The 14,293-nt window shown below is 36.7% G+C and overlaps 1 protein-coding gene and 1 non-coding gene across 2 annotated transcripts; both read left to right on the plus strand.

Annotated features, from left to right (window-relative positions):
- On the plus strand, nucleotides 1-5,488 carry LOC110911482 (probable leucine-rich repeat receptor-like protein kinase At1g68400). The gene is made up of 2 exons (XM_022156107.2): nucleotides 1-1,478; nucleotides 4,604-5,488. Exons 1-2 carry the CDS (start codon nucleotides 59-61, stop codon nucleotides 5,266-5,268), a joined length of 2,085 nt encoding a protein of 694 aa, XP_022011799.1. The 5' UTR covers nucleotides 1-58; the 3' UTR covers nucleotides 5,269-5,488.
- Nucleotides 5,489-11,277: 5,789 nt separating this feature from the next.
- On the plus strand, nucleotides 11,278-11,359 carry TRNAS-UGA. Its single transcript has one exon. It is a non-coding gene; the product is annotated as a tRNA-Ser (tRNA).
- The last annotated feature ends 2,934 nt before the right edge of the window (nucleotides 11,360-14,293 follow it).

The raw sequence follows: 14,293 nt of genomic DNA on the forward strand, positions 1-14,293 counted from the left end.
GAAAGCTGACAAACTCACAAAAGTACGAGGGTTAAAAAGCATATACACTCACCTCCCTATGATCATCATCACCAATAACCTTCACGTTCATAACATTTCTCCCACCATAACAATGGCGGCACCACCACACATTCTACCATTCCTCATCCTCATCTTCCACCTGTCTCTCCTCCACGCCACACCACCGGAAAACAATCACCCAGACCTCCCCCCACTCCTCTTATTCAAGTCCACCTCCGACCCATCAAACCAACTCACCTCTTGGACCGCCTCCAACAACCCATGCTCCACCTTCTTTGGAGTCTCCTGCCTCCACAACCGAGTCACCCGACTCGTCCTCGAAAACCTCAACCTCCAAAACCGATTCGACTCACTCACCTCCCTCACTCACCTCCGCACCCTCTCTCTCAAAAATAACAACCTCACCGGCACCCTACCAGACCTAACAAACCTCACCTCCCTCAAACTACTCTTCCTATCCAACAACCAATTCTCCGGCAACTTTCCGGCCTCCCTACCGTCGTTATTCACTCTTTACCGTCTCGATCTTTCGTTCAACAACTTCTCCGGCGAGATTCCGGCCACAATTAACCAAATGAACCATTTGGTTACATTACGGTTGGAGCAGAACCGGTTTACCGGTTCAGTTACTGTATTGAAGTTGCAAAATTTACAGGAGTTTAATATCTCCGGCAATGAATTTTCCGGTGAGATTCCGTACGTACTGTCGAGTTTTCCGCTATCTGCATTCTCGAAAAATAAAAATTTGTGTGGATTTCCGGTCGGTAACTGCACGGAACCCGGTCTAGCGTCGCCGGTGGATAAACCGGATTCACCGGCAAATACAGTTATATCGTCTTCTCCGACGTCCATGCCGTCGTCAACGACGTCGTTTCGTCGTGAGAAATCCGGTGGCGATCATAACGGTAGTGGTGGAAAAATAAGTACGGTTGCAATTGTTGCAATTATAATAGGAGATATATTGGTTTTGGTGTTAGTGTCGTTAATTATTTATTGTTATTTTTGGCGGAATTCGGTTAAAACTAACGGAAAGTCAAAGTCAATGTCAATGTCAATGTCAGAGAAGGTTTTAGAGGGTGAGAAGATAGTGTATTCAACAAGCCCGTACCCGAACGCGAATATGCAGGCTGGGTTTGAGAGAGGTAAAATGGTCTTTTTGGACGGGGTGAGGAGGTTTGAGGTGGAGGATTTGTTGAGAGCGTCGGCGGAGATGTTGGGGAAAGGGGGGTTTGGGACGGCGTACAAGGCGGTGTTGGATGATGGGAATGTGGTGGCGGTGAAGCGGATGAAGGAGGCGGCGATTGGGGGGCGACGAGAGTTTGAGCATCATATGGAGGTTTTGGGGATGGTTAGGCATCCTAATGTTGTTAGTTTGAAGGCTTATTATTTTGCGAGGGATGAGAAGTTGTTGGTGTATGATTATTTGAGCAACGGTAACTTGTTTTGGCTTCTTCATGGTATGTTGCTTTTTACCTTTAAAATATATTGGTTTTAAGTAAGTGTTAGATTATGGGTTATAATATTTGTGTGTTAATCTTGAAATGCAAATTTAATATGTAACTAGTGGGTTACAACCGCAAGTTGTAGCGGGTTACTTTTAAACATCGAAACATAAATAAAAATATATGTAGCTACGGTAAATATAACATTTGTCAAAATGAACGTATGAATGTAAAACAGATAAAATTTATTGTAATAAAAAGTATTTAGTTAACTAAAACGTTAAATACAAAATGCCTTTAAACCTTCTAATTCTATAACAACATATAGTAAAATACAAGAACTTTACAGACCTTGTTACTATTAGGGTAGAAGCTGCTTTAGGCTTAGCTTAATCCATCGTGTGTGTATAGATAAAATAGTTAATTCTTTCTATGTGACTATTTTATTTTTAACTTTTTTCTTTTTTTTATTCAATATATAATTTTGAGTTTACTATGCAGTATTTTATATAATTTTAATTTGCCGTTTCAACATGATAATTATTATTAACATTTTGAAAGAAAAATGTTTATAAACATAACCTTATAAAAAATAATATATATTATGATGTATTCCACTTGATAAACTTATATGGAAACATATATAATTAGAAAACACTAAAGGGGCCGGTTGTTTACCTTTTAATGGACTTTTAATGGTTCAGATCTCTTACTGATTCAACATTTAATGGTTCAGACTGTTTGTTTCGCGAGCAGATTCTGAATGGTTCAGACATTTGCCTCTTAATGATTAAGCATTATACTGAGTCTGAATGGTTAAGGCCACTAATCTAAATTAGTTAGACATTTATCTATGAACGATTAAGCATTATACTGATTCTTACTAGATCAGACCTCCTACTGGTGTAGAATTATTCATACCTCTTATTCATTGAACACTTAATTATTCGGAAGTTCTCCGACAGTCCGTGACTTAAAAAGTCATAAAGTAAAAACGAAAAGACACTTTCAATAAGAAAAAAATAAGCAGTAGTTTAAGACCATGCGTAACGGGGCGTGTTTTTTAAAAATTTTTGCTTTATAACGCCCAAAAACGCCCAAACCCCCATTACATGGGGCGTTTTGGGGCGTTTTTTTTTGAAAAAAAATCCTCCCGGCGTGACTATTAAAACGCCATTTTGCAAGTGGCTTGACCAATGAGGGGCTGACACATCACATAGGGCAACAGCTTTTTAAATAAAATTTTTTTTCTTTTTTTTTTTTAATCCTTTTAAATGAATGGAAGGGCATTATGGGGCATTATACCCACTACACCACTTTTGCTATAATGCCCCCTTGCTGACTAGGACGCCACATGGCGCAAAACGCCCCATGGTGAGGGCATTATAGTGTATAACCACTACACATGGTCTAAATAAATAAATAAATACAGATAAGCCCCCGCCTTCTTTTGATCTGAGAAACTGCAAAATCCGTTGTATTTTTCTCTCTTTTTTACCTGCATTTGCCCCACCAACTTTCTGTCGTTTTCCTTTCCTACCCCTTACTTTTTTTCCTTTTCAGTTTTTTATGTGCATCAATCAAATCACTCTTTTTGGATTTTCATGTTTCCCACAAAATTGGCTTTTCTTTTATTTTGTTTAAACAGACTTTTTAAGATAAATACATTCTAACGTGCAGTCGTGCACCATGCAGTATTTGAATCCTCAACCTTTTAATGAAACACGGGTTTCTTCTATGGTGAATTTGGGATGGCAAGGTTGCGCTTAGGTGGTGTCCGTAGATCCAGATGGATTTGGATAAGAGAGTAGGCCCAAAACACACAATATATATTTGTTTTTTTTAAATAATCGGTATTTGATAGTCGATGTAGCATTGGAGAAAAAAGAGTGTATTTGAATCATTAGTGGAAATCGGATGTAGCCGCTGATTTGACGTGTTTAGACGTTTTAAAGTGTAGTGGAGAGTTCAAATGAGAAGAATTAAAAATTAAGAATAAAAAGAATAAAGGATACAAAGGTAATTTGAACAAATCATTTAATGAGTCTATTATTTATTTTTGATATTCAAATTAATGAACTCTAATCATTTAATGAAACTATCTTATAAAATAGTTGTGCACCTTACACAATAAAAATAATCTTGCACATGATCTTACATTTTCAACGTTTCCTACACCATTAAAACAATATTTTGGTGTAGGATACAGAATGTGTAGGACTCAAACACTTTTAAATAATTTTGCGACTCATAATAAAATATGTGTAGGACACAAAATTTTTAAATAATTTTTTCACTTCTAATAAAATTTGTGTAGGAGCCAATACATTAATGATGGTGAAGGAGGAATTTATAGTTGCATTAATAAAAGTTGAGTAACTCTTTAAAATATTTCTTAATATTCTACATCAAAATATCTATACTACCCTTAGTCATTAAAGCATTAATTGAAAGTGGACAAAAGTGATATCTTGATTCACAACTATTGATCAAAAAAATATAGGGTCTAGATTAATTTATATTTTCTTCTTTTAAGAATATTCTTCTCAAATGAACCTCTCTCTTAAAGTGTATGCATCGGAGATGCTCTTGTATCTAAGTAGTCCTAATCATTTTGTAAAAATTGTATTTCGGGATGTTAAATATTCGGTTTCAAACCAGTTAAACAGTTTTTCAGCTGAATAAACTAAACCGAACAAACCTAAAAACACTAGTACTATTTTGGGTAAGATCTTGTGGGTAAACTGCTGTGAAAACAAAACCAAACAAATAAGATTCTTAGAGTATGCGTAGTGGGGCTCCATATGGCGCCATTTTCTCTCATAACGCCTCGAACACCACTACGGGCGGCGTTATGAGGCAAAAAAAATTGGGCAGCGCGATATCCATAGCGGCGTTGTGGAGGGAGGGTTTGAAACTTGGACCAATAAAAAAAAAGGTATTGTTTTTATAATTAATTAATAATATTGAAAATTATTAAATAGGTAATGATGGGTAGGGGCTTTATGACTACGGACTCTAGTGATATAACGCCCCATAAAGCCCCCGTGTGACGTGCCATGACACGTGTCGCATAACGCCCCACAAGGGGCTTTATGACTACACATGGCCTTATGTGTATTTTGTTTGTCATGAAACAGGAAACAGAGGACCAGGTAGAACACCATTGGACTGGACCACAAGGCTTAAGTTTGCAGCAGGTGCAGCCAGAGGCCTATTCTTTATCCACCACTCTTGCAGGTCACCTAAACTCACTCATGGCAACATCAAGTCCACAAACATCCTCATTGACAACACAGGCAATGCGTGCGTGTCCGACTTCGGCCTTTCCGCCTTCGCCCCGCCAACCACCGCCCCAAAATCCAACGGGTACCGAGCACCCGAACTACTAACAATGGACCCTCGAAAAACCACTCAAAAATCTGATGTATACTCTTTTGGGGTCCTGTTACTGGAGCTACTGACGGGCAAATGTCCATCAGTAGTGGATAATGGTGGGACCGGGTATGTTGTACCTGTGGACTTGCCTAGGTGGGTCCAGTCGGTTGTACGGGAAGAATGGACCGCTGAGGTTTTTGATTTGGAGTTAATGCGGTACAAAGATATTGAAGAGGAAATGGTGGGGATGTTGCAAATCGCGTTGTCGTGTACCGCAGCTGCCCCGAATCAACGGCCTACAATGGGATATGTTTTGAAAATGATCGAGGAGATACGCGGAGTAGAGGTGTCACCGAGTCATGAGACACTTTACTCGGTATCGGACTCGCCTTCTGTGTCATCCGACACATGCCGAGCCAGTGAGTAGTCATGAGTGATGAGCCGTTGAGGTGGTGTAACTTTTTTTTTTTTTTTTGAAAGGCGGTGGTGTAACTGTAAAGTAGCTTTTATTTTTATTTATTTTCATCTTAAGTTAAGTAATTTTAGTGTTTTTTATTTGTTGACATTATTCTTTAAAAACTGTGTCGTTCAATTGGGGGGTGTTTTGTATTCTGGTGTTTGTGTCGTTCAATTGGGGGTATTTTGTATTCTTCTGTTTTATTTTTGTTGTTGACATTTATTGTTTATATGTTTTTTCTCGTCCTTATACAACATTTACTGTTTCAATTCTGACAAGACCTTAATCCAACTTGGGCTATGGGCCCATGAAAATCTCAGATCTGGTCCATCTAGACATGTTTGTGAGATTTGCCAATTGTCACCGAAAACTTAGGTTTCCAATAAATGTCTCTTTTCTCAATCGATTTTAAACAATCTCAGGAACTGTTCGTTAAGCTACTCGTTGTGATGGTCAAGAGGGCATTTTTCGTTCACGTGTCTACCACGTAGGCTGAGGGGGCTTTGCCCTCCAAAATCCCAAAACTAAGGGATGGTAAGCAAGGGCAAAGGACAAGCTTAACGAAAGTCGAAGCGAAGTCAAAGAGCCACATGCCGTCAACGCCCGTGAGATACTCCAAGCTCCCAAGGGGCATCATGTTGGAGGGGTTGGTGTGTGGGGCGTGGAGGGGATTGCCCCTCTCCATGCCACCACACCGGATAGCAGGGTCGTTCAAACCGCTCGCCACTCGTCGCTCACTCGACGCTCGTTCAGAAAACGCTCGTGAGATTATGCTCGATTATAAACGAGCCGCTCTGTTCGGTTCGGTTTGTAAACAAGCCAAGCATGAGCAAATGTCTGCTCGGCTCGGTTGGACTCGAATTATTATTTTTAGAGAAAAATGCCCGGATAATCCCTGTGGTTTGCTAATTTTTCATCTTTAGTCCCTAACTTTCTAAAATTACAGCTATAGTCCCCAACTTTTGCAATTCGTTCCCGGATAGTCCCTGGCGCGGATGGGGTTAGTTTTATGTGTTAAATGGATGTGAAATTACTAAAATGTCCTTGCTATTTAAATAAAACATAAAAATAAAACAACTAAATAAACATTAAAAAATAACTTAAAATAAGTGGAGCCCATATTTAGAAAAAAAACATATCAAAGCCTTATCCCTCACAGTGTACCGCCGATTCCCCAAGCACACCGTCATTCAACTACCGCACCTCCCCCTTCGCCGCCGCACATCCACCATCTCCGATCACTCGCTACCCACTGATTCCATAAATCCTAAAAACATATTTCACCTGCCGAAACTTCTCTTACATTCTCCAAAACCATGGGAAATCAATGGCGTCTTCTTCTCCAACGATGCAAACCCATTGCCGATCTTCAATACAAGGTACACTCATCACCCACTCTTCCTCTTTCTCATAATCGCACCATCAATTCCCAATTTACGCCTCACTCTCACACTCTCACACACCCATTTCCAAAACCCCAATTTCACTTGACTTTTTATATCATCATCTGTCAATATGATATATCACCAACATTGATTGAACTCTATACACATCCAATAATCCTTTATCTCTTTTTTTTTTGCCATTTAGCCAATATTCCTGAAGTTCTAAAGGTGGTTTTGTGGTTAATATGGGTTTGTTCAGTTTGTTTATTAGTTCGAATACACCATTTTCTAAGATGATAAACACCATTGCTGATGAATTACATGCTGTGTGGGTGTACAAGCATAGCAGATTCAGAGTTAAGTCAGAACCAGGCTTATTTCATGTGTTTTGTGGATGTGTTTGATATGGAAAAAGAAACCCAGGTGCTTTTATTTTGGGTAATTTGCTTATAGTAAGCACCTAATTTGCTGATGGTTTTTATTTCTTGTAGTTTGCGTCGTCGCCGGTAACACCGCTCGCCTGAGAAGACGATCTGGGTGTGATCGGAAATGTGAGATAAGATCTTGTGCTAGTGGGTCCGACTAGTTTGTATATTATATTACTATTACTAACTTATTATAAATATAAATTTAAAAGTGGGTCCCACTAAAAATTTTTATGTTTCGTTTCAATAGCAAGGGCATTTTAGTCATTCCACACCCACTTAACACCAAAAACTAATTTTCATTTGTGCCAGGGACTATCCGGGAACGAAATTACAAAAGTTGGGGACTATAGCTGTAATTTTAGAAAGTTAGTGACTAAAGATGAAAAATGAGCAAACCACAGAGAGTATCCGGGCATTTTTCTCTTATTTTTAATTAGTATATACACATATCCATATACATATACATATACACATACACATACATATATAAACATGTATATGCACATATATATACACAAGAGTAGGAGTTCTGCGGAAAGTGTGTTTTTCCTAGAAAGTCTAGGAAGCGATTTGGGCCCTCCGATTGGTGTTTTTAATGGCTAAGATCAAATGGGTGGCATTTTCGTAATATCTGGGTTATATAATTAGAGACTTTTAATATAGTGAGGGTATTTTGGTAATTAGAAGTGTTTTAAATCAATCAAGAAATTGTCATAACAATAACCAATCCCTAAAATCATGGGATTTCCCCTCTTTCTCTCTCTCTCTCTCTCTCCCTAACCGCAACCAAAGAAGAACCAGCCATATTTCCTGCAAATATTCTTCTCCGATTGGTCATATATCGGTTCCTTCGAGGTATAAGCCGATCAAACAGTAGTCGGAATCGTTGGTCGGCCGGTGATGTTTCCCTATCGGTTGTTGTTTTTCATACTTGTTTCAATTTTGTTTTTATCTATCATTGAATCGGGTTCTTATTTTTAGTCAATGGACCTCAATGCTTAACATCTTAGAGTGGGCTCTAGATGTAATTGGGGTTACCTACAGATGTCTTGATGGCAGTACCTACAGATGTAATTGTGTTTTAAAATGACATCTGAATATGTTGATGATGGCAGTGTGTTTTAAGGTTTATGTGTTTTACCATTTTAATGTTGATGATGACAGTGTGTTGAAGATGAAGACACTGGGTTGTGTTGAAGACGAAGACACTGACAGTGTGTCCAGCAATCTGCTTGCTGTTAAAACACAATGTCAAGAAATATGCTTGCTGTTAAAACACAGTGTCAAGAATCCTCCAGCAATCTGCTTGCTGTTAAAACACAGTGTCAAGAATCCTCCAGCAATCTGCTTGCTGTTAAAACACAGCGTCAAGAAATCTGGTTGCTGTTAAAACACAATGTCAAGGAAATCTGCTTGCTGTTAAAACACAATGTCAAGAAATCAGCTTGCTGTTAAAACACAGTGTCAAGAATCCTCCAGCAATCTGCTTGTTGTTAAAACACAGTGTCAAGAATCCTCCAGCAATCTGCTTGCTGTTAAAACACAGCGTCAAGAAATCTGCTTGCTGTTAAAAGACATTGTCAAGAAAGACAGCGTCTTGTATGATTTAAATTGAAACTGTCAATTTGATTTAAATGGAATATTTAGTTTCCATAATTTTCTAGTTAGTTAGCTATCCTAATGAAATAATCCATAATTAAAATAATATTCAAATTACACAATTGCCCTTTTAGTTAAAATCCTTCAATGCCACATGTCGCGCTCTTATTGCTTCTTAGACTTTCTAGGAAAAACACACTTTGCGCAAGAACCCTACTCATATACACAAATAAAAATTATACATATATATATACACACACACACACCCTATATATACACACATACATATATATACTTAAATATAAATTAAATTTATAGTTTTATATATACCACTCTGTTAGATTTTGATCCACTATATACAAATTTACAACTATATTTATATGTACTAGCCCAATCACACCAATAAAAAAATTAATCTAAAAGTTAAACCCTAAACCGATAAACGACGGACTGCTCATCGCCTCAATGTTTCATGTTGTTACCCTAAGTCGATTGTTTCTAGCTCTCAACGTCATTGTTCATGTAATATGATCATCGACTCGTCGGCCACAACATTGTTATTCATAAGAAAAATATTATGTCATAAAATGTGTCTGTTTTTAAATATATAAAAACTTAAGACCCAATATTGTCACTAACTCACTGTCTCCCTCAGCAAATTTAAATCGGGCGGCACGGTTGTCCAACTCGCTCGAACTTTGCTCGATGCTCGCTCGAAATATTTACTGCTTGGAAAATGCTCGCTTGACTTGGGGCTCGGTTTTAGATGAGCCGCTCCGCTTGGTTCGGTTTATAAACGAGTCAAGTACAAGCAAAGGTCCGCTCAGTTCGACTCGGTTCGTGAACAGCCCTGTCGGGTAGACTTAAGGTTGGGATAGTTTGCTATTATCTTATTTGAAACTTAATGTAATATTGTTGTTAACTTTACAGCTAATAAGAGATAAAAAAAAGTCATTAAAAATAAAAAGAACCGCTACAACTTAAAGAGGATTGGCATTGCAAGCATTGGGGAGGTTACTTGTGGCCTTGCGGCATTGGTCTCCACCAATTTTTCGTTCATAGTGTTAATTTTACCAAAAATTAATTTTTTATTGTCAGGTAGGCTCGAACTCACTCGTTGAACTATTCTACCATCACATCAGTTAGTTTTATGAGACCAGAATGCTTGAGTAAATATAATTTTTTTAACTTACATCAATCCTACCTTATAACTTGAACTTGAAAACAATATATGTTAAAAAAAAGTTGAGCCCACTATATAACTAACTATGAATAAAAATTATAGTTAGTGAATATAAAAAGTTATGAGTTAGTTTGCATAATCTTTCTGTAGATCCCAACAACCTTTCAAAGCATGTAGGGTAAACTTTTTTTGCCAACAAATGACATCATGTTATTTATTGACAAGTCAAACTTACTAGATGGTTAATTAGATCTTGAAAGTTGAAACCTTCATTACAAGATTATTAAAAACTTTATAGACATGACTAGAAATCAGATTTTTGAAACCTTAGTTCTTACGCAAAGACCAATAAAGAATAAATTGCACAAGCAAATGATAGAAAATAAAACAAAATATTTTTTAATAAATGTTTGGTATATTGAGCCTATTGTTAACATAAAATCATAAACTAAACCCCATAGCATTGACAAGCAACAATAGTCTGAAAACTAATTGAACAATTAGGACAAACTCTATCATCAAACTGTGTAATACATGAACTCCCGATGGAACTCAAGTTCTACTTGCAAGTTCGAATAATGAATTGATAGTGGCTTGATGCTCCACCTTCTTCCTTGTAGATCGCATTTTCCTACTACACTGTGCGACTGTCCAAATGAACGTGGGGCCGAGGTGGGATTGGTGGATTTGAGATTTTTAATATGGAATTTGCAATCAACGTGGAGATGAATTGGCGAATTGCCCTAATGCGATATAAAAAAACAAAGGTCGAATATAAAATTAAGTCTAGAGGAAAATGAGACCCTATCTAGTATAACATAAAAAAAGATGATAATATCACTTGGAGCGCAAAGCGATTGCTTATTTTTGTTGAGGTCGAGCCGCCCCTGAATTCATGTTTAAGTAAATGATTGAACATCTGTATCACATATCAAGCGTTATAACCAAGTGATGAAACCCGAAACTGAAAGTGATTGCATTCATCTTATAAGTAAACAACTCTTCATTTAATATACTTTTGTAACCAAGCAACTAGCCACTGACCACATGATATCATTAAGCGACATTATACTTACCCTATCTAGTATAAGATAAAAAAAGATGATACTTTATCTCTGATCGAAACTTTGTTTGAAACCAATGAATAATCAATATAAATAATAAGTTGTTATTTTCACGTATGCTTTGATAACATAAAGTTGCATGAAAATGAAAAATGAATTTGGTTCTCTAGATATTAGAATAAGATAATGAAGCTAAATCTTTCTTTACAAAAAGAAACCAATTTTTATGCATAAAATCAGAGAAGAAAACTCAATACGCAATTTTATTCAATTTTCTGTCACGTATCATAAAAATTGAGTAGCAGAACAAACTTCAACTTGTCGATATGTCCGAGTGGTTAAGGAGATAGACTTGAAATCTATTGGGCTACGCCCGCGCAGGTTCGAACCCTGCTGTCGACGAAATTTTTGTCATTTTTTTTTTAATTCCTGTTAATGTTTTTCAAATTTGGAAGGCAAATGAATTTAATAAAACTGCTTTTTTGTAGTGTAAATAACAATCGTAAGAATCCAAATATCATCACTTATTTGTGAGTGTAAGTGGGATTTTACGTATAGTTTTTTTATTGTTCTCATCATTTCTAATACGTGCTGATGACATCATTTTTTTCGGTAACATCTGACTTAGCAAAGTTTTTTTTTTCCACAAGTACATATTGTTTAAATTTGTTTTGTGAAACACATGATAGAAGATTAGAGTGGAGTGAAGAGACAAAGAAGAGAGCGAGAGCGGCAATATATGTGGACGAGGTTGGATCTTTGCATGATTTTCATAATGTTAGTACTCACAACACGCGAACATCTATGTTTGGACTCGTCATGTTGTCTATTCCTTACTCGTCCCACACGGATGTTTCATAGTTAGAGGGTGCATCTTCTCACCTAGTCTTGATGTTTCATAGTTGGAGGGTGCATCTTCTCACTTAGTCTTGATCCTATGACATTTAGATAAGTGTAACATTTATAGTCAAAATAAAAACTAAAAAGAACAGCAAGGCAATATGTGATATTATAAAAAAAAAAAATACATATTCAAGAGAGGTAAAATGATCATAAACAAAAAATTCATTTAAAAGAAGGAATATGTGATACTATAATTTTTGGTCGAGTATATATGATGTTTGATATGTCAGGTAACACCAGAGATATTTATGATTTTATGGTATGGTGTTTATCCACGTAAAAGTAGTATGAGTTTTAATTTTGTAAGTGCAAGATTAAGTAATTGTTTAGGTGTAAAAAAAAAAAATAAAAAGGTAAATAGGTAAGTTTTTTTTTTTTTTTTTTTTTTTTTTTTGAAAAAGGCAGGTCTTTCATTAAAATAAAACACCTTTAACAAGTTGCTCAAAAGTGTTAAAAGTTACACAAGGAAAAGAAAACATAAAACTGGTACCAGATAAACTAATACAAACTGGTAAAACATTCCTACCAGACCATGTTGGATTCCCTCCATAATTTCCATTCCATCTTTAGTATACACGCCCGTGAGTTGATCCAAAGAAACGACAAGGCCTTGATCTCTCTAATTAGCTTTGATAGCTGATGTGCCTTATTGTTGAAAATGGTGTTGTTCCTTACTTTCCACGGCAACCAGCAAACCGCTGACAGGACCAAATAGACCGCTTTCTTCTTCTTTTTTGCTTGTGAGATGCAAGTTTTAGGTGCTCCAATAGTTCCATCTCACTGAGAAGATACCTTGGGAAGGGAATCTTTATCCAAAGTGAGACCGCAACCCAAACCTGCTGAGCATATTCACACGTTATGAGTAGATGATCCGCCGATTCAGTCGCCAAGTTACACATAACACATTAAGACTCTCCTTAGAACCAACGCCTCCCTGGTGGGAATTCTATTCAAAACAACCGCCACAAGAAGCAATTAACCTTCTTTGGTATCCAATTTACCCACTGCAATGCACCTGTTTCTGGATTGGCTGGCATACTATCAAGTTCGTCCCGCAAATCACATACCCGATATAACGAGTTTATGTCACCCGATTTCCACAACCACTCATTTGACTCTGCCCTAAGAATTTTGAGTCTCCAGCATCGAAACACAATTGTTCCAGTCCTGAATGGCACTCGATTGGGACAAATTATTAGCGTTGCCCCATACCCACTCGATATTCCCTTCACTTCCCGAATGCCTTTGCTGAACGATGCAATATTTATCAGATTCTAAAGCAAATAAATTTGGAAACAACTCCCTTAGTGTCACATCCTCTGTCCATTTATCTAACCAGAAAAATGTTGTCTCCCCTCCCCAACTTGACCTTCAACCTCTTTTGTGTATCTATCTCTTGATTCCCCGATGCCCTCCCATGTTAACTATATTCTTCCACTAGGTTATCACCCGGGAATACTCCCAGGTTGTGAATCTTTATATCTAAAAAATAAATAGACATCTATATATATTAATTAATAAAAATATACTATGTAGTTTTGAATCTTTATAACCCGAGAACTTCCCGGACAGAAAAAATCAATTTATAATCTAGTTATGTAATTAAATAAATTAAAAGATATGTTTTCAAACGTTATTAAGTGTTTAAATAAATAAGTTAAAATTTGGTGTCAATACTATGCGGTACCAATGTTGAAATTAAAAGATATGTTTTCAAACGTTATTTGCCGTAAAATAACACTTTTTTTCCATGGTGCGCCTCCTTCCTTTTCTTTACATGTGCACACCTATGCTATGCGATATGGTACCGGTTAAGCCAAAGAACTTATGAAGAAATGAGTTGAGCCAAACCACTTTTTTTTACCATAATCCCAAAGAAATAAAGGCACTTTTGTTTTTACCTTTTTTAACCGAAACCCGATTACCAAACCTGACCCAATGCTACCTAAACCGAGTATTTAACACAACTGTACATGAAGCCACACATGACCTAAGTAAAAACATAACAAAAACTTTCCACATCAAACTTTCCACAACAAAACTTTTAAACATATTAAAAGAAGATAATTGAGATATATTTCCTTTTTTAAACAGCCAACAAATCAAATTTTATTAAAAAACATATTAGCATTGTGCTAATCCACATCCAAAAACTACCAGACAACAAACTACATCATAGACCCAAAAAAATTAACACGAAATTTCGCCAGTTTTCCCATGATAAACCAACGGATTTTGACTGATGTTTAACCCATAGGTACGCCAAAACTCTAATTTCCTACTTTAAACTCTCCACCTTAGGTTGTTTACAGTTGAAGATAATATTGTTTTGACTTCGCCAAATACACCACACGACCGCTAGAATAATGGAGTAATAATATATCAAAAATGTGTTTTAATACATTACTATAAGTAATAATATATCAAAAATTT

Source organism: Helianthus annuus, chromosome 15 (genome assembly GCF_002127325.2).
Source record: "Helianthus annuus cultivar XRQ/B chromosome 15, HanXRQr2.0-SUNRISE, whole genome shotgun sequence".
NCBI classification, from domain to species: domain Eukaryota; kingdom Viridiplantae; phylum Streptophyta; class Magnoliopsida; order Asterales; family Asteraceae; genus Helianthus; species Helianthus annuus.